This window comes from Thamnophis sirtalis, unplaced genomic scaffold (genome assembly GCF_051295495.1).
Source record: "Thamnophis sirtalis isolate CommonGarterSnake01/CBP01778 unplaced genomic scaffold, rThaSir2_p1.2 scaffold_1, whole genome shotgun sequence".
NCBI lineage: Eukaryota > Metazoa > Chordata > Lepidosauria > Squamata > Natricidae > Thamnophis > Thamnophis sirtalis.
Window position 1 is genome coordinate 138,083,224 of NW_028261381.1, and position 22,824 is coordinate 138,106,047.

At 33.1% G+C, this 22,824-nt stretch overlaps 1 protein-coding gene across 5 annotated transcripts in view; it reads right to left on the bottom strand.

Annotated features, from left to right (window-relative positions):
- DICER1 (dicer 1, ribonuclease III) overlaps positions 1 to 22,824 on the bottom strand; it is a 54,624-nt gene that overhangs the window by 21,792 nt on the left and 10,008 nt on the right. For all 5 annotated transcript variants that reach the window (XM_014061091.2, XM_087726010.1, XM_014061090.2 and 2 more), the window contains 14 exons: positions 21,131 to 21,320; positions 18,012 to 18,174; positions 17,333 to 17,463; positions 15,918 to 16,052; positions 14,651 to 14,811; positions 14,225 to 14,393; positions 12,750 to 13,222; positions 11,022 to 11,154; positions 8,122 to 8,364; positions 6,060 to 6,214; positions 4,578 to 4,710; positions 3,685 to 3,760; positions 2,579 to 2,718; positions 731 to 910 (listed from right to left, as the gene is read on the bottom strand). In XM_014061091.2, coding sequence (XP_013916566.1) covers positions 731 to 910; positions 2,579 to 2,718; positions 3,685 to 3,760; positions 4,578 to 4,710; positions 6,060 to 6,214; positions 8,122 to 8,364; positions 11,022 to 11,154; positions 12,750 to 13,222; positions 14,225 to 14,393; positions 14,651 to 14,811; positions 15,918 to 16,052; positions 17,333 to 17,463; positions 18,012 to 18,174; positions 21,131 to 21,274 — 2,436 coding nt within the window. In that variant the 5' untranslated portion in view covers positions 21,275 to 21,320. The remainder of the gene's footprint in view (positions 1 to 730; positions 911 to 2,578; positions 2,719 to 3,684; positions 3,761 to 4,577; positions 4,711 to 6,059; positions 6,215 to 8,121; positions 8,365 to 11,021; positions 11,155 to 12,749; positions 13,223 to 14,224; positions 14,394 to 14,650; positions 14,812 to 15,917; positions 16,053 to 17,332; positions 17,464 to 18,011; positions 18,175 to 21,130; positions 21,321 to 22,824) is intronic.

Sequence of the window (22,824 nt, forward strand, 5' to 3'; positions counted from 1 at the left end):
CTGGGGAGGGCAGAAACGAACAAAAAACGGGCTGTTTTTTGCTCACTCCCCCCCCAGCCCCCAGGAGTACTCTATAAGCTTCCTAAAGGCTATTCATGCCTTTTTGGAAAAAAAAAAAGTCGGGCCCATTTTCGCAAAAAAACAGGTCATTTTTAGGATGTTTGCAGAGTGCAAAAACTTTTTTTTTTAAATTGGCCTCTTCAAAACCTTGGTGCGTCTTATACTCCAGTGCGTCTTATACTCCAGTGTCTTATACTCCGAAAAATACGGTAGTTTAATTTGTGTATATGCATTCTGCAATAGAAGGCATTGCTTAAAATAAGTACCAATTAGAGAAAAATAAGAAAGCATAGGATTTAGAAAGCCTGTCATAATATAAAAGCATTTTCTTTCTATGAGCAAGTTCTTTTATAGAGAGGCAATGTATCTGTATTCTCTATTTCACAAGATTGCCATATAAACTGCATCACTCTATAATAGTGATGAAAAAAAACAAGCAACTGAGGTACTGATCTGGATTCATTTTATTATTACAATATTTCAAACATTTCAAAACATAAATATCATATAAATGTCCTTTTTAAAAGTTAATTAGATAATTCTGACAGGTATGATAAGCAAGAATTGTTCCATAAATATGGAATTCTACGTGTAAGACACACTGGCTTGAACACCTAAAAACAAATTTAAAAAGAAAGAGAAATGCATGTATATGTGTGCATTTAATTACCTGAGGTATAGGTTTGGCTGTCAGTATTCCAAAACATCTTGTAGTATCTTCAGGAGGATATAGTTTTCGTCTTCTGAAGTTGAGCTCATCAGGTAGAGGAGTAGTTAAGACCATACCAATTACATAAAGGTAACAGGGTTGATCAGGTTTGGGATAACTGTCCCTCAAACATTCTGGAATCTATAGACATAGTGTAACAAACATGCTTTTTAAATAAAAAAATGTCCTTAGTGATGCTTAGAAACAATACAGGTTTTAAATAAATTATCTCTGCATATACATATTATTTTTAAAAAATAGAATGCAGGATTAAATTACAAGTTGTCAGAGATTTATTGATTTAAACTAGCAGCATATTTATATAACTAGCAGCTAAAAAGTTGATGCATAGTTTCTGCATCATGAAACCATTTGAAACCAGTTTCTAAAAAAACCCCACAGTAAATAAAACTAAAGAACCAAAATAGAATGAAGCAGAAGAGGTTCCAGTATAAAAAAAAAGTAACATTCAGTAAGTTAGTGAGTCTTTTCAAGGACTCTGTTTAAGCTATTTTGGACAAAAAGGTAATTTATAATTAAAATTCTTGTAATTTATAAATTCAGTCCTGGTTTCTTCAGGTAAGGCTAGGAAAGTCCTCTTGCTTGAAATCTGTGTTTTTGCTATCATAATGCTGGATAGACCAAGGATCTAACATGTTATAGACATAACTTCCTCCTAACTAAAAGTAGTTTCAAATTTGACAATGAGATTTTACAAATAAAAAGTGTTATTACCTGATGTTTCCCATTTGTTTGCAACACTTCAAAATCCAAAAAACATATTTACTTTAATTTGTGCCTCTTTTGGATTATACCATGTTCTTTTCATTCTCATGGAATAACATTTGAATATTTCCTCCGAATAGTATACCTTACTAGGAACTGGGCAGCAAACCAGATTCAAAGGGAAAAAAACTCAGGCTCAAGGCAGATGCTCAAATGGCACTAGTTGGCAACTCTTTAAATGTGATGTCTCTTTTTCTTGGCTTGTGGAGCTGACCTCCCAAGCTTTTTCCTAATTCTAAAACAAATACATTTGATTTGAATTGCTGTTAACAAATGCTATGTCTTCCATTCTTCAATTTCTCCTTAATCACATAATATCCAAAGCTACAGCTATCATGTGGCTGCAATAATGAACTTCAGTATAGTAATGAATGATTAAATACTGATTCTGCATCCCATTTTTCATCCAAAGATACAAAAAATAGCACACAGCATTCATATTCATCAGTAGTCATATGACACCAAAGATAATGCTTCATATCATACTAGAAAACAATTAAACACCACTTTATTATGTCTCCATTGTAATTTATGTATAAATGAGAAATTAAATAATGAACTGAAAGAGATGCGGGTGTGAAATGGAAAAACATGTCTTTGTGAATCCAAATTTCTTGTTCAAGCATTTCCTTTGGGTCTTATCATTGGGTCTTATCATGTAAGAAATCTTATTCTACCCTTATGATAATTCAGAAATATACATGCTTACCCAGTCCTTAACAGAAACATTTTTTTACAATTATTACAAGATCCTCTGATTAGCATATATGCTAAAGAATCAGTATACGACTCCTATTCAAATCAGAAAAATCTTAAACATATATAGGTTGTGTCAACTGTTAATTCTGAAACATTAGGGATGCTCAAAAGTTGTGACATAACACTTTGGGGATTGTATACATATTTTGGTTACCTTAATATAATTTATATGTGTTTGGTAAGTAACTACATAAATATCATAACTTATAATATTTTGTTTGTTTCATACAGTCGTATATAGCAAAACCATAGAACTATACTAACAGCTTTAGGGTAGCACTGCCTTCTTTTTGTAGAACCTGGCCTTCCTGGAACACTGGTTTCTTCTTCATCGTGCAAATCAAGTTCCTCCTCATATTTTACTGTTTCTTTTCCAACAGGCATCAAGTGATCATCTAGTTCACCTAAAATATAAATAAAGAACAAATTATAAATCAAGTAATTCCATAATTAAGGAATAATTTCCTCATCCATAAAGTAACTTTTATGAAATGCATGTATGAAATCATAAGGGACTGGTTTAAACTTCCTCACCTGTTTTACACAAACATGGTATAATTTCAAAGTATACATTAAAAAAATAACAAAATAACCATCTCTTCATTAAAATGGAAAGGATTAGTTACTGCAACAGCAATTAAAAGAAACTGCCCGAGTTTAAAGTAATGAGAATCTTTTTCAAGATTGTTAGAACACTAAATGTGATATTATTCTTTACAAATCAGTATATAGTGTTAAAAGTCTGAAAGCAGTCAAAGCTTGATTTTATTCATATTTACTCTGAAACAACTCATTGAAATTCTCAATGAACAACTTACCACCTATAAACATATATAGAATTATGTCCTCTCTAAGATTTGATCTGTGTGCAAAACTGAGGATTCTTTACCCCTTCTTCTAATAAGAAACTTGAGACTCTCAAATAATTATATATTACTAAGTTCCACAGTGGGATCTTAATAACATGAAGTATCATAAACAGAGGTTGCAGGAGGAGAAGGCAATTGGAAAATGGTCTGGGGAGCATGACATCACAGCATTATGTTTTAACCAAGTGTTTCAGGGACAATTAAAAAAAAAAAAGACCAGATAAATTCCACGGAAAGAGAAAAGTTTATTTTTGAAATTTTATTTTCCAGAGGGTTACGGAAAGTTTTTTTATTCTGGAAGGAGAGCAATCTATTGTTCTTTCAGAGAATTACAGTGGTTGAAAATGGATCGAAATCTTTCAAAGACTAGAAGTAAAAACTAACACTGCCAGTTCCCCCCCAAAAACCCCTAAAATGGCATTTTTAGATATTTCTTTACATTAAAAAAAAGTATCAAATGTTCTTTAAATAAATGATATTGTTTCTAAATGTTATACTTACCAATTTTATGCAATTTTTCACAACAAATAAGAGCAACAACTCTTTCTGCTAATCTCGCACAACTCATTGGAGGACCCTGGAAATAAAATTTGAAGCAAGTCTTTAAAAATTCAATAAATAATAATCAAATTTATTGCTTTTTTCACGTTTTAGTTATTATTTGTTAGATTAATATCCTATCCTTCCCTCTGGAGTTTATGGTAAAATACACAGCATTTTTTTTCCTTCTGGCTGGGGTGGACTTATCCTGGATGTTCACCTCAACTAATATGCTATACTGACTCTCTAATAACTAAGCACTGTCATGCATAAAAAATACGTAAGTGTTGTATAAAGGACAGGTTTAAGAACACAAAATAGCAGCTCTACGTAAAATAGATGTTATTTATATATTCCAAATACAGCCAGTAATTGTTTTGCAAAAAATATATTTCAGGTTATTATAAATGTCAAAATGCATCAACATTTAGACTGAATATTTAATATGAAAGGAAAATATTTTTTCTACACTAAGATGCTTATATATTGCTAAGAAAAAAACATTAACTTAGCCCTAGAGTTTCTTATGACTTTTGCACATAAGACTTTGTCATTCAAGCTTTAATAGTTAGCTTAATTCAAATAGAGAGAAGAAAATAAACCTCCTTCTTTGCAACAGTATATATTTCAATGCTTCAAATGACCTGAATTATACCCCATTTGATTGATCAACTTTCAGTTGAGACACCTAGGAATATTGTCATATAAAATTCATGGACCAACACTAGCACAGAGTAAGCCTTTCATATAAAAGCAAGTTGTGCATTGCAGGAAAAACAAGTTGCAAGCCATGTCCGAAGGAAAACATTGTACACACTCAAAATTTATTTTGTCTAAACAAACAAAATACTTACGACTATTGATGCTCGAAGAGGAGAATTGATAGGTAGATAAAGTGTTGCATAAAATGTGTTATCAAGAAGCTCTCTAGTTTTACACTTCGGAGCCAGATGAGTAAATGGATCACTTGGCAATCTAGCACAATACCTATTTAACATATTTTTAAAAATAAACATAAACATATTTTACAAAACAAATGACATTTTATGGCTAAGATATTCACAAGTTAACAGAAATCAACAGGCAAATGGATAAGTTAATAGTTTGCAATTATTCTAAGATTTCCATCCACAGTTAAATGGTTTGATTTAAATATAATACTGCAAAATTCTCCTAAGCAGACTGACAATAAAGACAATAAACAGGAGAATATCGAGATGTTTCTAAGATTGAAATGGATACCTACTGGAAAATTTTATCTGTTAATTTAGTAATATCACATTAAACTAGAAAAAATATGGCAAGTGTCTAATAAGATCAGTTTTACTGAATATGCCCAGAACCCTCCTCAATCGAGTATTCTGTTTCTCATAGAGGTCAAGCAGCTGCCTCTAAGTTGCTTGGAAGCAGGAGGGGCATATCCTTCTTCCAACATTATTCCCTTTGAAATAGTACTTGATGGCATGCTCCTCTCAACTTGGATGCAACAAATTCAAGATCAATAGTTCTTCACATCTCAATGAACTTACTTAATTCCTTTTTAAAACCATCCAATTTAGAGGTCAACGTATCAAGTATGAATTACATACTTCATACAGTAAATAATTAGGAATTAATTATATCCTGTATGGGAGGGAGGAAAAAATTCTGTCTATTTTTTCTCATGCCATGAATCGTTTTATGAAATGCCCAACATGTACCCAATATTGTTCCCAGAAAAATAATCCACTAGTCTACCTTTTCTAGTAAAAATGTTTCTTATAGAAAGTTCTTAATTTATGAACATAATTTGTGTAACAGTATTTTTTTTCAATTAGTCATAACATGAACTACTCCTTTTTCATAGCTATCATATACAGAGCTGGCATCTACTATCCACTATTATCCCAAGATTTACCTAGGGACAATGACAGAGAGTCCTTTATGCTCCCTGAGCTTGGTTGCTTGGTTGCTTGCAGACGTTTCATTACCCAATTAGGTAACATCAGTAGTGCAGCACAGATGATGTTATGTAATCATGTAATAAAATGTCTATAAGCAAACAATCAAGCTCAGAAAGAAATAAGAACCCCATATTACAGGAGTATTTCCTTTAAAATTACATTGATACTTCTCTTCCATTTCATTCCCTCCCTATCCCCCAATATTAAATATATTTCAGAAAAAGTAATAATGAAACAATACATCGATTTGGTTGTCTTATTTCTTGTAAGACATAAAATCCTTAGTTTAACCAAAATAGACAAATGCTTAAAACAGATACAGTTACCAGCATTTAAATAAAAGACTGCTCATATGAAATATAGAGCTAAATAGGGAAACAATAATCACTATACCGATTAATGTGCCCAATGGCAGTGTTTATTGTGACTCTTGGACCACCATCTTCTGGTCGCAACACATATGGTGGGAAGATGTCATCATCATCTATAATAGGCTCATTTTCTGTTTCACTAATATCAACAGACTTCGAGCATTTGTTTCTCAGAATCTTAAGAAAAAAAATCAATTAATAGAGAATGGTAAGAACATTATATAAATTCAGCCTGAGATAAACATCATTAGCAAAAGTGAAAGATACAGAATAATTAAGAATAATTAAGGCAGCATGGGATTATCTATGGGCTATATCCTTACTAACTTCATATTAGTTCCTAACCCTTTTAAGGGAAGAATTATCACAATCACTAGTATGAAAGAGGTCATACCAACATTAACACTACCTTCCAGCTAAGAAAAAGAAACTAACAACACTGACTCAGGGATAATTAATGTCCAGATTATTTGGCTTCTGTTGGAAAAAGAATAATTGGTAGATCAGAGTCTATTGTGTACTATTTTATGAGTATTAGCATATACCGTATTTTTCGGAGTATAAGACGCAGCTTTTCCTCCCCTAAAAGAGGGTGAAAATTTGGGTGCATCTTATACACTGAATGTAGTCCCAACCACCCACGGGCCCAACCCTTTGGCCTCTGCCTCCCAGCAATTTACCTCCTTGCAGCAAACAAGGGCTTGTGGAGGGTGGAATAGGCTATAGCAATCCCTGTATCCTGAAACAGTTGATGATCAGGAGAAATTGAAAGTGAAACTTGCTGTTTGCTCCACACGACAAATTGCTGGGAGGCAGAGGCAGATATTTTTTTCTTGTGCTAATCAGGCTGTTTGCTGCAAGGAAGTAAGTCAATGACTATAAATGCCAATAGAATGTTCAACTTATTAGACTTATTTTTTAAAGACTGCTTTATTATTGTTCTAGACAGATTAACAAAATGAAGACGCTTTTTAAAATAAATGCTTGATCTGCAGAGGCGCAGTACTATTGTATTTTCTTTTAAATAGCAGAGAATAACTATACTTCCAGAAAGCACATCAATTTTAACAGCATCTGTACAGGTATAGTCTGAAATGTAACACTACAAACAGTGTATATTGTCTATACTGTTGCTGTTTGTTGCAAGGAGGGAAATTGCTGGAAGGCAGAGGCAGATATTTTTTTTCTTGTTTTCCTCCCCAAAAGCTAGGTGCGTTTTATACTTCGGAGCATCTTATACTCCAAAAAATTTGGTACATTTCTATATTTTTATAAGTATCTCGGTTCTCCAAATTATTCAAAAGAACTGCTTTGGAACATGCAGGAACAATATGAAGTACTATTTTACGATAAGTTAAACCACTTATGTCTTTAAAAAGGCTGGCATAACTGCTTCAGAAATTACACCCAACTATCTCTCCAACTGGGTACATGCACAAATTGAAGATTTCAAAACATCTCTTTTTAAGCGTTTACAGTGTGTGCATGTGACTAAAAATACAAAATGTTTTTAACTTTATAAAAATATAAATAAAAGATGGGTCCAATATACTGAGAGATGTCTATTATTAGTTATTAATTATTAATTAATCTCAAAATCCCATGTCTTTCTTACTGTATTTAGTCATCTTTCTGTGAAACTTCTGGTGTGGATCTCTTATTTGTCCACCCACCTTTGAGCAATATAATCTTCTAAGTTAATTCTTTTTGTTCCTTTAGTCATCAAAATATTTTTATGAATTAAACCTGGATTCCCATTGTTTCTTTGAATTTTTTCCACTTTTAAGAAAAATTGATTGTCTGATAACTAAATTAGTGAATCACCGTTTTACATTTTTAGAACCATAAAAGCAGTTTGTTAAAAAAAAATGGCATTTGCGGAGGAGTAGGATCATATTACCTTGCATCAAGCCAATTATTTTAATTGTATCAATTGATTTTTGTTTCTAATTTTCCAATATTTAATACTGTAAGCCATTCTGATATATGGAAGTGGAAAAGGATAAAGCTTGTACAAATAAACAAACACTCCCTGTCAATTCCTTTATGATTCAGTGACATACATGGACTTCTTTGTCACATACCTTCTCAATCGCTTTGTATGTTTTAAGATCTTCTTCAAAACATGTAATTTTGTCTGAATCAGCTAACATAATGTAGTTTGAGATTGGTGCCCTGGCTCTTCCTTTGGATTGCACATAGGAACGATATTCTGTGGGCAAATCAAAACGAACCACCAAATTGCATTTTGGTATGTCAACACCCTCTTCTACAATACTAGTTGCAATTAGCAAGTTGGTTTCATGTGCTCGAAATTTTCTAAGAACCTACAAAGTAACCAAGAAGACATATTTCTAAGACCATCTGTTGTTAAAGCCATTATCTTCATAAAAGTTTTATATTCCAATACTTGCAGAATTCTACTTATAGTCCAATGGTTTGGATAAAATTTATAGTTTTTAAATTTTATTTTAATTTTCTTCCTCAATAAAATTAAAAATTCCAATAAAATTATTTTAAAAAGAATAAAATGTTAGAGAAATACAAAGATAACAGGTTATAATTTTAGAGAATAGTTAATTTTAGGAAAATAATTTATAAATTCTTTAGTTCACATCTTAATATCATTTTTTTTTGTTCCCCAATTTATGCTACATTATCTTTAAAACACTTGTGTAGAATCCGTTTATTTGTCACTTCTCTAAAATTCAATATATTCTAAAATGTAAGCCCAGGACTCTCCAGATTTTCTTGTCACTGAAGACAGAGAAAGCATTCCTATAATTTGATCAAAGTGCAGCTATAATTCCAAAAAGGTGTTTCCAACACAAGCTGTCTCTTTTCCTGAGATTTCCTGGCAGCTTTAATGAGTAGCAGACTAGTGCTACATTCTCATCTATGAGCTAAGAATTACCCATAGGTTCTTTTATTTACTGTCATTTGCTTCATTTGAAAAATAAAATATACCAAACATTAAAATACATTTCTAGTTTATTGAAATAAACTCATTTAAAGAACTATACTAGATGTTTCTGCCATTGATGATAACATTGTTAATAATGGCAATTCTGAATGTATTTAACTACATATGAAAAAGTTTGGTTACAGAAATATGATTATTTCAAACTTCATATTCGTTCATATTCGATTCATATTAGTTAAACTAAAATATCAATCATTTCCTTTTTCCAGCAAAATGGAAAATGAGCAAAAGTAATTTTCCCAGAAGCAGTAAAATAATTAAAAAATGCTGCAGTCAATATTTAAGATCCTTAAATTTCAATTCAATGAACTAGCAACAAAGAGTATCTAAAGTAATAAAAAAAGCAAACAAACTTATTTTTCTAAATATCTACTCTTATTTTATGACATAGCATGTAAGTCTCATTCAAATGGATACTTAATACTCAAATTTAATGGTTTAAAAATTCTTAAAAGCTGATGCTTAAAAGTAAAAAGAATCATAGAACAGCTATTTATATACACATACACACATAACAAAATACAACAACCAAATTTCACTTTTACAGTCCTTTTTAAAGCACTGTCCAAGTACAAAAGCAGATTGATGCATTTGCCTAGCTTGTACAATTAAAGCTACCTACATTTTCTGGATTAAAAATGTCAGTCTAGTAGCTACATTTTCTTATATGTGACACGAACAAAATGGAGTTAAATGAATGAGTTAATTATTCAGATAAATAGAAAATACATAAAGTGAAACAGAACTCCACTAAAATGAATTAAATCGGATTTTTTCTGGTACTTCATTTAGCACTGAAGGACTAGAGTCCTATAATAATTATTCAAAATGGGATAGATTTCTGCCTGACTTCTCTGAATAATGAAAACCCTGGAGGAGGAGAGGAGGAGGAGAATTATAGCCATAAATCCTATTGTTAATCACGGATTTCTATTTTCTATGTGTTCTATCACCAGGCCATTTCAGTACCTAGTCCTCCCCAGTTCAACTCAGGTACCATGACACAATGGTATTCATTCTGATTCTTCCCAGCATCAGAATCATGAAATGCGTGGGGGGGGGGAGGGGTTGTCATCAGATCTTTAAATGTAGAACTGGATGCTTGTTAGAAAAATGCTGAATTTTCAAGTCCCTCTGTAAGATCTTCACAGCCATAATCCATTCAAATTTGATGCAAATTGGAAAAATTAAGATTTTAAAGGTGTTTGCTTAGGGACAAGAATATTTTAAATGTATAATACACCCCCTCAAAAGAGAATACAGTGTAAAAGAAAAAAATAAATTGCATATGTCAAAACTCTCTTATTTTACAATTTTCTATTCTGTATCTCATCTTGACCATTAAAAACGTAAGAGTATAAAACCTCATCTCAATAAGTGAAATTGTCAGGCTTGATCTCAGCAAAGGAAAGTTTTGTCTGCAAATTTCATCTGGTTCTATCAAGAATAGAAAATTAAGATAAAAGAGCCATGTGTACCAAGCACAGATGTGCGTACAGACAGACAGACGCACACATACCACAGAGATATTCCTAACCTTAGTCAATGGGCTTTCAGGATGAAATCAGAAAGGGAAGATAGTTCCAAACTCTCCTGAGGCTAAATCAGGAACTAATATGGATTGTATGGTTGGTGCACAATCCACAAATTGTGGAAAGAGGATATTTACAGAGATTTTACAGAAACAGCAAATTGGATTATAGAACAGAGGAGAAGAAACAGCAACTATTCCTGCTAAAATATTTGTTTTACACTACAATATTTCCAACAACAATCTTAATTCTTAATATTAAGTCAAATGCTATCATTAAAGAAGGCATGAATGCTTGGTCTTACTTTTCTATTTTTTTAAATGCAGATATACAATTCATTTCAGAAGCTTTAAATACATTCCTTTTATATACTGATATTCACAACATTCAAGATGGGGATTTTTTAATGAAGGGTTCTAATGCAAGAAAATACACCAAATTTATATACAATTATTTCCATTAAAGTTACCTCTTCCTGCTTTCGGAATTCTATTTCCATCTGTTTGCTACGGGGCTGATTCTTTCCAATGCCATGTCCAGTTATAAAATTGCTGCTGATGTAAGCCAGCTCTGGGTCTTGTTTGCCAGCTTCTTTTATCAACCTAAATATATATTACACATATTTTGGAAGATGCATAAAGTTGAAAAAACACATAAGAATTTTGAGATATACAATACTGAAAATAGAGGCATGGTAATTGATTTTCTTACCAGGTTATATACACAGGTTGCATTCATTCTTTTAAAATTATTTAAACTCAAGTCCACTGACAAACGTTTTACATGTCTTTCATATCTTATATATTGAACATGTTTTTCATATAACTTACACATGAAACAGAAAAGTTAATACCTATGACATATTTCAAGATTTTTTTCTGGTTTATAGCATACAGTGAACACTAAATATTCATATGCACATTCCTACAGATGTTCATAGGCATATACACACAAACTAAAAGATTTTCCCCAAATTAGGTAATTTTTACTTAAAACAAATCTTTAAAATATTAATTTTCATACTTTTTACCAGAAATACGGATATTAACAGTTTTGTGTAATTCACAATAACTGGGTATAATCAGGAAAAACATAAATTTGTTTTGGTCAGAATAACTTCAGAAAAATAAATATAAAACTAATTAAAAAGGAAAACAAAAACTAAATTAGGCATTTTATAGTTAAAACTTTTTGTTGTAAAATTATTCTCAAAATGATGAGGATTCTGCATGAACTATGCAACCCTGCTGCAGATATTCAATTTATTTGCTTTCTTGTCTATCATTTAGCATTCTTTTGCAACTGAACATAGTCTTCATTTGTTCTCTTTGCAGTTTCCTTTAGGATTTTTTTTTAAATTATGAAAAAGGCTTGTACTCTTACAAGTTCTCAGGTTTTTCCAGCCTTCTGGTTGTTTCTTTCATGTGAAACAAATAGAATAATATATATGAAACAGAACAATCCTTTGTAGGAATGTAGAACATAGCAGAGATCATCATAGCCATTTTTATCCTGCCTTTATTATTAACTATTAATATTAACTATTAAATTAATTAATTTACATTAATTTTATTGTTTTAATATTATATTATTTATTATACTATTGTTATATTATGATTAATTATTTTAAATAATATGATTAAATAATTCAAGACATCAAAAATATCTAATACTCTTTTCTCTTCCTATTTTCCCTTCAACCACCAGCCTGCAAGGTGAACTGGGCCGAGTAACTGGCCCAAGTCACCCAGACAGCTTTCATATATAAGGTGGGACTAGAACTTAGCCTCTTGGCTTCTTGCAGGGTACCTTAATTAGTTGAAGCTGTTGGCCATTTCAAATAAAGGCCATAGTCTTTTTTGATAGTAATGAACAAAATGAGCCATAGAAAGCTGGAAACTAGAATTACTATGCTGAAGAGAAATTAGCACGAATGGTAGTTTTCTGCCCCGGGGAGATTTTTTTTAAAGGAAAATTTAACATTTAAATTCAATTTTTTAGTTTTTTCAGTGTAGGAATATATCAAAATAGGAAAACACATCACTAAATGAGATTTCAATAAAAAACATTTCTGTGACAATGTATCCTTTTCTAAGTGATTAGTATGTGTATTATTGAATGGCTGAATAGTTATTCCAGATTAATACTATACGCTTTTGCTACATACAATACTTTTTGTTTTATTAAAGAGATATACCTGTTTAAAACAACTGCAGTGTATCTTCGTTCCACAAAAATAATTCCACATAAAATATTGGTAAACGGAGAAGGAAAGTTAGTCTCTGTTTTCTCTTTCTCTTCTATTTCTTCATCCTCATCATCATCCTCAGAATCACTCCAAGATACATAATTATCTTGATTCCTATTATTATACCATTCAACACTTTCAAATTGTTGCCGTTCATAGGGTTTATATTTGCGCAAGATTTCAAGCAGTTTTATTACTTTTGGGGTTACAAATTTCAGATCAAGTGAGGCAGGCGAGAAGTGTTCTTCACAGAGTGCATGAATTTTCCTTAGGAAAGTATCTGTAAACAATAAAAATTTCCTGTGTAGCTCCTCTTGCTCATGCTTAATGTACTTCTGTAGCTCTCTCACCATCATCCCAGCTACTTTATCTGCACACCACGGTCCCAGAACAAGCAACACTGCCTGGCAGTCTGACAGTATCTGTAACCAAACAAAAATGTATCAATTCAATGTAGCACACAAATGCACTTGTCTATATTCCATTATTAGTTTAATCAGTAATTAATTTCATAAGAATTCAAAAGGATATCAGTAATGAGTATGTAATCAGAGTTTTAACATCATCATTTTTCAACCTAGTATAGATACTAAACAATGAATATGCAAGAAAAAATGAGGAAAAATACACCACAATACTGGGTAATGAATGGATTTAGAATGTATGAATACCAAATAATTTCTTTTGTCCTCCCAGTTTGGATTCCTGCAGGTTTAAGGGAACTCAGTTGTCATAGTTCATTTATATAGATATTTTTTCCTTCCTAGTGTTTTCCTAAAGTGTAGAGTCTGCTTTTTGGGGGGGGGGGGGGAGAGTTTAACTGGGTGTTGATCCATTGGTTCTGACAGGAATTGACTGGTTGGCTTTTCACCTGAGCCTCATGTTTTGAGCTAGATTCATCAACTTGTTTTCATGCCTAAAGCAAGATTAGAACTCAGTCTCCTAGTTTCTAATCTGGCACTTTAACCACCAGACCAATTATATAAATAACTATAATATATGCATATCCTAAAATTAATATTTAAAAAACAAGCTAACCTAACAAGGAACAGGTTTTAAAACTATTTAAAAACAAGCAAGAGAATCCAAAATATTTTTTTTAATTTATCAACAAAATTATACATTTCATATTATTGTTTCTTGACCATTTCTAGTAAAATATTAGGAGATAATTCTCTCCTTCTCTCTAACTTAATCTTAACTATAATTCTTATGTATTTTTAAAATTCTCGGGTTTGATCTTTAGGATTTAGAGAGTTTATCTTAACTTCCTAACTTCCTAAACTAATTAGCTATTAATACAAAAATCATGATGAATAAATGAAGAAACATTTATGAAGATGAAAATTTATGTGAAATTATATGACTTAAAATATAGGAAAGCAATTTTAATAATATAATGATGCATAAATTGTTGTCTGTACCTGCTTAGAAATTAAGATAGAATCTCTCTCTCTACAATGTACAGTTATGTTGCAATCATTCAGAAAGCTAAGTGCATCATCCAGCTCTGTTAACAGTCTTTCATAGAGTCCGCTTTTGTCAGAGTATGGTCCACAATCCACTACAATCTCACATGGCTGAGAAGTATATCTTTTCCATGGAAAAAAACAAAAAAATGTTTATAACTGCTGAGAGTTGACAAATGAAAGGTATTAATAATTAAGACATTACATGGTATTCAAAAACTATGAGACTGTAAAGATACAATACAGAAGCTCACATTATCAAAAGATTTAAAATTCCATTAAAAATAATCAAAATCAAAATGCTGACATTCTAGATATATTCAATCTTTCCATATAAATGTTCATGACATTCAACATTCAGTCAAATATGTGGTAAAATACCTGTCCAAAACTACTAAATCAGTTGCCGTTTCAGCACTGCTCTTTAAAATTTTCTCCAGTTTCTGAATCTTCTCCTCTAACTCTGCCGGATCACATTTTCCATTTAAAATGGAAGCGGTTAATCCCAAGATTCGAGGACAGGCTGGACAACTCTCACAAAGCTGAAAATAAATCAGAAGGAAATCTGGGTGCATTCAAATACAAGGATAGGATAAGAAAGAATTTAATAACAAACTGTGAAATTCTATAGCTCTTTTTCAATATGAAAAAGAATGCCAGAGCAATATGAGAAAAACAAGAAGCTGATTTACTGTTTACACATCTAGGTTTTATGTTTAATACTGTGCTGATATTAAAATTGGTGTTTACTTCTAGCTTTCTGCATAAATGCCCCATATTGAACAATGTTTCCTTAATGACCACAGCATTCACTTAATTACCAGATTCATTTGATTTGCTTAATGACTGCTGTAAAAACAATAATAAAATCAAGTCAGTCATGTGGCGACCTGCTTTATAACTTTTGCAACAACTGTAATAGACAATCTCCATTAAAATTGTAAGTCAAGGACAGATAGTAAACAATATTTGTTAGCCACTGCAATTTCTGCATTGGAAGAGTGCTTCTTCCAAAATGTATATCCGACCATAAACACTAGAAGGGAAGGCTATGAACTTTTATATAGTTAGGAATGTAGTCCTTCACATCTGAAGACAAAAAGGTCCTCCAGCTTAGACGACAAAGGTGCTTTTGCAAGGAAGTACATGTTGATATGTTAGCAGTCTTTGACTTAGAACCAGTCACATAACAACCATTTAAAGTTAAGATGGGCCTATAAAATACTTCTGGCTATTATAAAATGTCCGTCCCCCCCCATATCCTTCCCCTTGCACTCAACAGATTAAATTTTAGGTTCTTGGTGCAATTTCTGGCAAACCCCTCCCCCTCAGAAGAATAGGCTTGTTCACTTAACAATTGTGTATTCGCTTAATAACTACAGTAATTTGCTTAAATAACCACTGCAAAAAAGTCAGAAAATCTGGTTTGCTCATGTTGGTGTTTTGACTTACAACCGGAACAACTTATCACTAGAAATCTGGTTCCAATGGCGACTGTGAGTCAAGGACTACCTGTATTTGTTGCCTGCTTCAAAGGACCTTTTCAGTTTATTTGTAGTGCTGCACATCTTATAAATACTTTTCCCAACTGATTGATGTACACTGTAAATTGAAGATTAAATATTCAATACCTAGCTGAGTAATATACCTTCATAATTTCTCTATAAGGATGATCCTGAATTGCAAGATGGCACTCATCAAAAATAAGGAGATTAATGTTTGAGAGGGCTAAAAGTTCATTTTTTAAAACATTCAAAGCAATTTGACAGGTCATAACCAGAACCTGAAAAAATGTAAGACAAAAATGAGATTATTGCTATGGAAAGAGCTAAAGGTTACACAATTTAGTCAATATTAAACATGGAAGATGTTTATTTCCACATAAAAACAGTCTGTAACACAGAATTTGGCCTTTTATTTAAACTTGTGGCTATATGAGGTGAAATGCATGGTAATACTATTTGAGGCTGCTCAAATTGAATAACATCCTACCATTTCAAATTAGACAATATTTGTAGAGCAGTTCTATAATACTCATTTCTATTAAAGGAAGCCAAGGAAACAAAATAGAGATTGCCATTCTACAATTTTAAAATTCTGTTATGAAGAAAACTAAACCTTAGATTAAAAAAACCTCAAGATATTTTTGCTGTAACATCTAATTGACACAGTTTCAGAGAAATATCAATTAAGGGTAAAAATCCCTTAAAGTTGTGCGTTTGAGCCAACTTTCCTCTTCTTAAAAAACTGTCCCTAAGGTGGGGCTAGAAGCTAATTTCTAGCTTGTGCCTTAAGGACTACACTACACTACGCTTTCTATCAGACTTTAGGACTTCTTATTCCTCATCCTTCAAATCCAGACCCTTGCTAAAGAAGAAAGGCTAAAGGAGAGGAAGTAAGGGAGGGGTAGTAAGAGTGGGAGAGATGGGAAGGAGAAGAAGAGAGGGAGGGGAAGGAGAAGAGGAGAGGGGGAGAGGGAGGGGAAGAATAAGAGAGAAAGGAGAGGAGGAAAGAAGGCAGAGAAGGGAGGTCAGGAAGGAAGGAGGAGTAGGGTTGTTGCAAAATAAGATGGATATACAGGGTGGCAAGGAAGCGACCCTGATAGTGCTTTTTATATCCTTAAACAGATCGTGATAAATGCTATAAGTCAATAGATAAATGTTAATAGCACTTATGAGAATGTATATTTGTAAATGTATATGGAAAGAAAAAATAAAAAAAATTATTTTAAAAAAATCCAGACCCTTGCTTCTGTTTATATAGAAAGTGCAATATAGAGAACCACTAGGAAGTTTATCAAAGTAATTTTAATTTAAATATTAATATTTCTCATACATTACACAATAGAGTAAGCTACAGACTTTGACTGGATATCCCATGAAAATGGGCAAGATTACATTTAATATTGCCAGTTCTCATACCTTTCCTAGTTCTATTCTACCCATATTCAAAGAACATTTATGACATTTATGTTACATTTTATTGAAATAACACACAATTCTTTACTAGATAAAATTAATCATGGTGTCAAATTTATAGTATAAAAATATAAAGATAACTTACCTGATACTTTGCAAATTCCTGGTTCCATCTTTCTTTTGTCCATGCTTCTGTTATTTCCAAACTTGAATACTCTCCCACTTTGAGATCTGAATGTGTCTTAACAGTTGATACTTGCTGAGCAACTTGATTTGCTTTACAGGGGAGAAAACATTAGGGATAGTAAAACAAACACTTTGACACATATTCTCAAGTACAGGTGCAATTTTTAAAATCTCTTCTGTTCAGTGGCCTGATTCTTGCAGACTAACTGGACAGGTCCTGCTGTTTTCTTGCCAAGATTTATTTTCAAAAGTTGTTTGTCACTGCCTCCTTCCTAGGGCTGAAAGAAAATGATTGGCCCAAGATCACCCAGTTGGATTTGTGCCTAAGGTGGACTACAATTCAGTCTCCTGATTTCTAGCATGATGTTTTAACCACTACATCAAACTGGCTCTCTTACATACATACAATTAGAATCATCCATATTAGGTCTACGAAAGGTACACACTTTTCAGTTAAGTTTGATTATTTTTCACGGAATGATTATATTCGATTCTTAACACATACAGCCATACTGTTTCAATTTCATCTTGCCTACTAACAAAACATTATTTTATTTTCGTGTTTTAAAACCCCAGTCTACTTTTATTTTAAAATTAGGAATGATCTCCTTATTGATTAAATTACATTAAATCCATACCGGAATTAACCAAAAATACGGTTCTTTTTCCTTTCTTGTTGAAATCTTCCCGGATCTGATAAGAAAGTTCTTTAATGAGTAGCACTGCAATAAAAGTCTTCCCTGAGCCAGTGTTCAAACAAACAATAGTATTGTGATCGAGAGCTGCTTCCAGGAGTTCCACCTAAAACAAACACACTTTTATTTTTTCCTTGTATAAGTAATCAATCAAGTCATTTTCAAGTGATAGATAATTTGAAATATAATGATTCAGCTTTATGGAGAATTTTTCTGGATTCAGAGTCCTGCTCGCAAAGCGGTTGCAGACTATGACTGGGAGTGCTTAAAACAATTACACCTTGTGCTCTATTTCCAGCCATTTCTGGGACAGGAAGCTTTGCTCTTAGCTATATCGGCTTTTATCATCTCATAGAGGGAACAATGCAATTTGTTCTGCATAAAGATGCTCTTGAGAACCACTGGAGAACTTAAAACTGGTTGAGCATACAACAGCTCAAGTAGGTATGGGAATATTTTGGTTTATTAATACAGCAGTATTTTGGTTTATTAATACAGCACTATTAATCACACAGTCCTGTATGATTTGCAATGGCTGCTGGTTAGCTTTTGCCAATGACAGTTCTCGCAGTTAGATTAGATTACAACAGGATGCCGTTTCAGGACTCAATATATGTGGCAACCAGGAAACTAAAAAATGTTTTCTATGAATGATGAACACTTGTTTCACAAAACTTATTGCTTCAGGATGATAGCAGATGTCATGTCTGGTACCACACCAAATGCACGGATGACCGGACTCAGCCCGAGGGAGAGGTCAAAAGCATCATCAGTCTCGAGTCCTTTTGCGCCCACAAGAGATCGAAGTCCAGCCTACTTAGAATTTCACTGACTCTTATCCACCACCAGTTTGCTTTGACTGTTAGTAGTTTAGATTCTTGTAGAGAGCTTAAGCTTTCAATAAGCCTTTATATTTATTTGTACTGACTGGATTTCCTGATTTCCCTGGTGCATTAATTAACTAAGTTACCAAAATTTTCACAGACTATGGAATACCCAAGCTATAGCTTCAGACTCCAGAGATGCTGCAACAGTGGATGAACCAGACATATGCTCTATCAGCAATATGCCAAGATGGCATAGAAGACAGTATGAGGAAATTTGCAGCAAATCTTTAACAACTGATATAGCAAGTACAGATTCTGTCTAAACAAGGGGTTCTGCAATGACTCTGTTCTGGATGATTTCCCAAACTTCCTCACCAGATTCAGAGACCACTTTGGATACTGTATGTGGATGGAATCTGCCAAATAACACATCTGCCAGCTCCGCCAGAGCAACAATTCCATGAGAACATAGACTGAAGACTTCAAGCTCCTTGTAGCAGATCTCGATTGGAACAAGTCAGCCCAATTCAAGAGCAGGCTCAACAAGGCCATAACCACACAACTGATACAAGGTGTTCCCCATGATCTACAAGATCTTTATCCTAGTCACTATAACAACTGAGTCTTGACTCACAGAACTGTTTAGTAGTTCCGGCCAGCCTCTTCCAAAACTTTCTTGTTATAACATTTTTCTCTCAGACTACTTCCCAGTTTTAAAAATTATTGAGAACCCCAAATAATGTTTGTTTATGTGGTTTATATTAAGTGATATTTACCGTATTGAAAATTATAGCTGCCACTACCACTTGTCAAAATTGTTTGATAGGATTTCAACACTATTTTTCAACATAGGCTGGAAAATAATTTTGATTTTGCAGATCTCTGAGAGGGTTTGGGGATCTCTAGGAGTCCTAGGGCTACATCTTAAGAAACATTATTTCTAGACCATGACTTTAGATACCAAAGTATTTGTGTGTTTGTTAGTGAATCATGTAATCTCAGTTCTCAGTTTATATAAAGGTTTTGGAAGGCTCGCTTTCACCTATTAGACATTCTGATTAATTTGCCATCCTCAAATTATCTGGCCCCTAGTGGGCACTCAGAGGGAATGAACCAATATCAGAACAGTACTTTAGGTGCCATCCCTTACAACTGGCCTGGACTGCTGTCTCTCACAGAATTTGACTGAGCAACTCAACATAGTCTCCATAGGTATGTCTCCCTGTCAAGCAATCTATGGTTTCCATATCCACTTTTTGCCACTGGAATTGAATTCCACTGGAATTCTCCATACTTTGAAGCTGTTCTTCTCAGTCTTGGCAACTTTAAGATGTATTGATGTTAAGTCCCAGAATTCCCTAACCAGCAAATTGACAAGGTTGAGAAATGCCTTGGATTTTCTACAAGAAAGACAATTAATAATCCCTTCTTAAAGGAGCACTTAGATTTGACGAAGGTTGCAAACAAGCAAGCTACCAATTCTGACAATTAGAATGGAGCAAAATTTATGATAAAAGTAAAATAAACATAGTGGTGGGATAAGACTGGTACGCCCCAGTGCGGGCGTACTGGTGCCTGCTGGGAGCACCAGGTACCATTCCGGTACAGTGCTCTGGTGGGCCTACCCGCCCTCCTTACCTGTATTTGAACCAATTGGGGCTTCACACGGAGCCTGAGCAACACTCTGCTGAGCAGCTGGAGCATTGCAGGCGGTAAGTACGCATGCGTTCACTGTGCGCATGCATGTGGTAGACACCCGGCCCCGTTGCACCATACCAGTTGCAACGGGATCCGGAAGCCACCACTGAATAGACAATGTATCCTAAATTATGCAAATCAAACAAAAGGCAAAGAATCATTTTTATACTTAGCTAAGAATTTTTCTTTTTTCTCTCTCCACCTTTCTCATTACAATAATAATCTATTAGGAATAGGTTACGATTCCCTGGTGTGTCAAGAGGGAAATGGAAAAGCCCAATATAAACATTATATTGTATGTATTGTTCTTTCAATTAAGGCAAATATGTTGATATAATAGTATCACTTTCTAGATACTATAGTACAGTATTCAACTTTGAAATTCCTGGACACAACATGGTAACACAGCGATGTCTGTATTTTTCCTACTTCTAGTGTTAACAACTAGAGACAAAAATATTTATAATGAACACATAACAGAAATATAAGACACAAACATATTTTCATTGTAAATAGTATTAGCATTACACTTAATACCTGATATTTTCTTGGTGTGTAAATGTTATCATGAATTGCTTCTTGTTGCCATGGTAATCCAAAAAAAGGACCCATTGGAGAGGAAGCTGGGGTCATGAGTTGTAGTCCTGCCATGTTGAGGGGTGGAAAAGCAGGGCTTTTCATTCATTCATCCAGTGTTTCTTTTCATAGCATTTTCCTGCACAGCTTACTATTGTGGAAGAGAGTACAACAACATTACAACCATTTACTAATCATTTATGCACATGTACGGAAAAATATTTAAAAGTTTTTAAAAAATTAAAATGAAAACTGTCACACAGAGCCGCAAGAGACAATCCAAATAGTGAAAAGCTTTATATTACCAGCCTGACTGGGTAGTGTTCTTCCAATAAGTAAAAAAGAAGTGTACAACCTTTATTTATGTCAAAAACAAAAAAGAAAAGCAAAAAGGTTTTTAATAGCATGCTGACTCTATACTTCAAAAAGCATGTAGGAGCAGGATAAAGAAACAGGCAAGTGCCAGACTAAAACCTGAATTGTTTTAAACTAAATTATAGTATAGTATATATATATGAAGCATGGAATCAGAAATTATCAGGCACAATATCAGCAATGTCTGCTGCTATGGCTAGATTATTTCCAAAAGTTAAGAAATGAGAGGTGTAAAGGGAATGTTATGAGAGATTTACAGGGTTAAAAAAGTGAAATAAATTTTGTCTGATGTATAAATATTAAAACTACTGGAAAATAAATAGCATGGATTGTAAGACAGAAAACAATTAAAGTGAAAGCACCAATGACAAGTCAAGAAAATGGCCCAAATAAGAGCATTCTATTGGTTATACAGAAGAGGTTTTTCCTTTCTCCTTTACTTTTTTTTCAGCTTTTACAGGTAGTCCTCGACTTATAAACATTTATGTAGCAGCCATTTGAAGTTATGACAACACTGAAAAAGGGACTTACAACCAGTTCTCACTCTTACAACTGTCACAGCATTCCTGCAGTCACCTGATTACAATTCAGGTGCTTGGCAATCTGCAAGTATTTGTAAGAGTTGGAGTGTTCCAGGGTCACCACCTGATTGCCACCTGCAACCTTCCCAGCCTGTTTCTGACAAGAAGTCAATGGGGAAAGGTAGATTTTGCCTAACACCATGACAAAAATGTTCACTCAATCTGGTGCAACTCACTTATTGACAGCATTGCTCAGTGACAGTAGTTGTCATCCCAATTGTTGTCTTTAAATCAAGGACTACTCATATTATTTCTTTATCTAAGTTTATTTAAGTTTAAATAATGTTTATTTAAATTTAGGTTTAGCTTAAATTTGCTTTTACTATTGTAAACAAAATTTTCAGTATTTTTTTTACTGACGATTCAACAGCAACTTTCAGGCTAAACTGAATGATGGTTGTTCACTCATACCATCCTAAGAGTCTCACAATACATGGATAAATATTGACTTATAACTTCTCCTTTTTTCCTTTTTAAATCACATTATTTATCAAATTTATTCAAAAAAATTAAAATACAAAATTCCAAGATTTTTAAAAACAAGCAAGCAAAACAAAAAGAAAACATAGCAAACAAGAAATTAAAAAAGTGAATTGGAAAAAAATACTAACACCTATAGACATATTATCCTCTCAAGTTAATAGTGATTCTACAATATTAATATCCCACCCCTTATGAAAAACACCCAAAGTAGAAGTA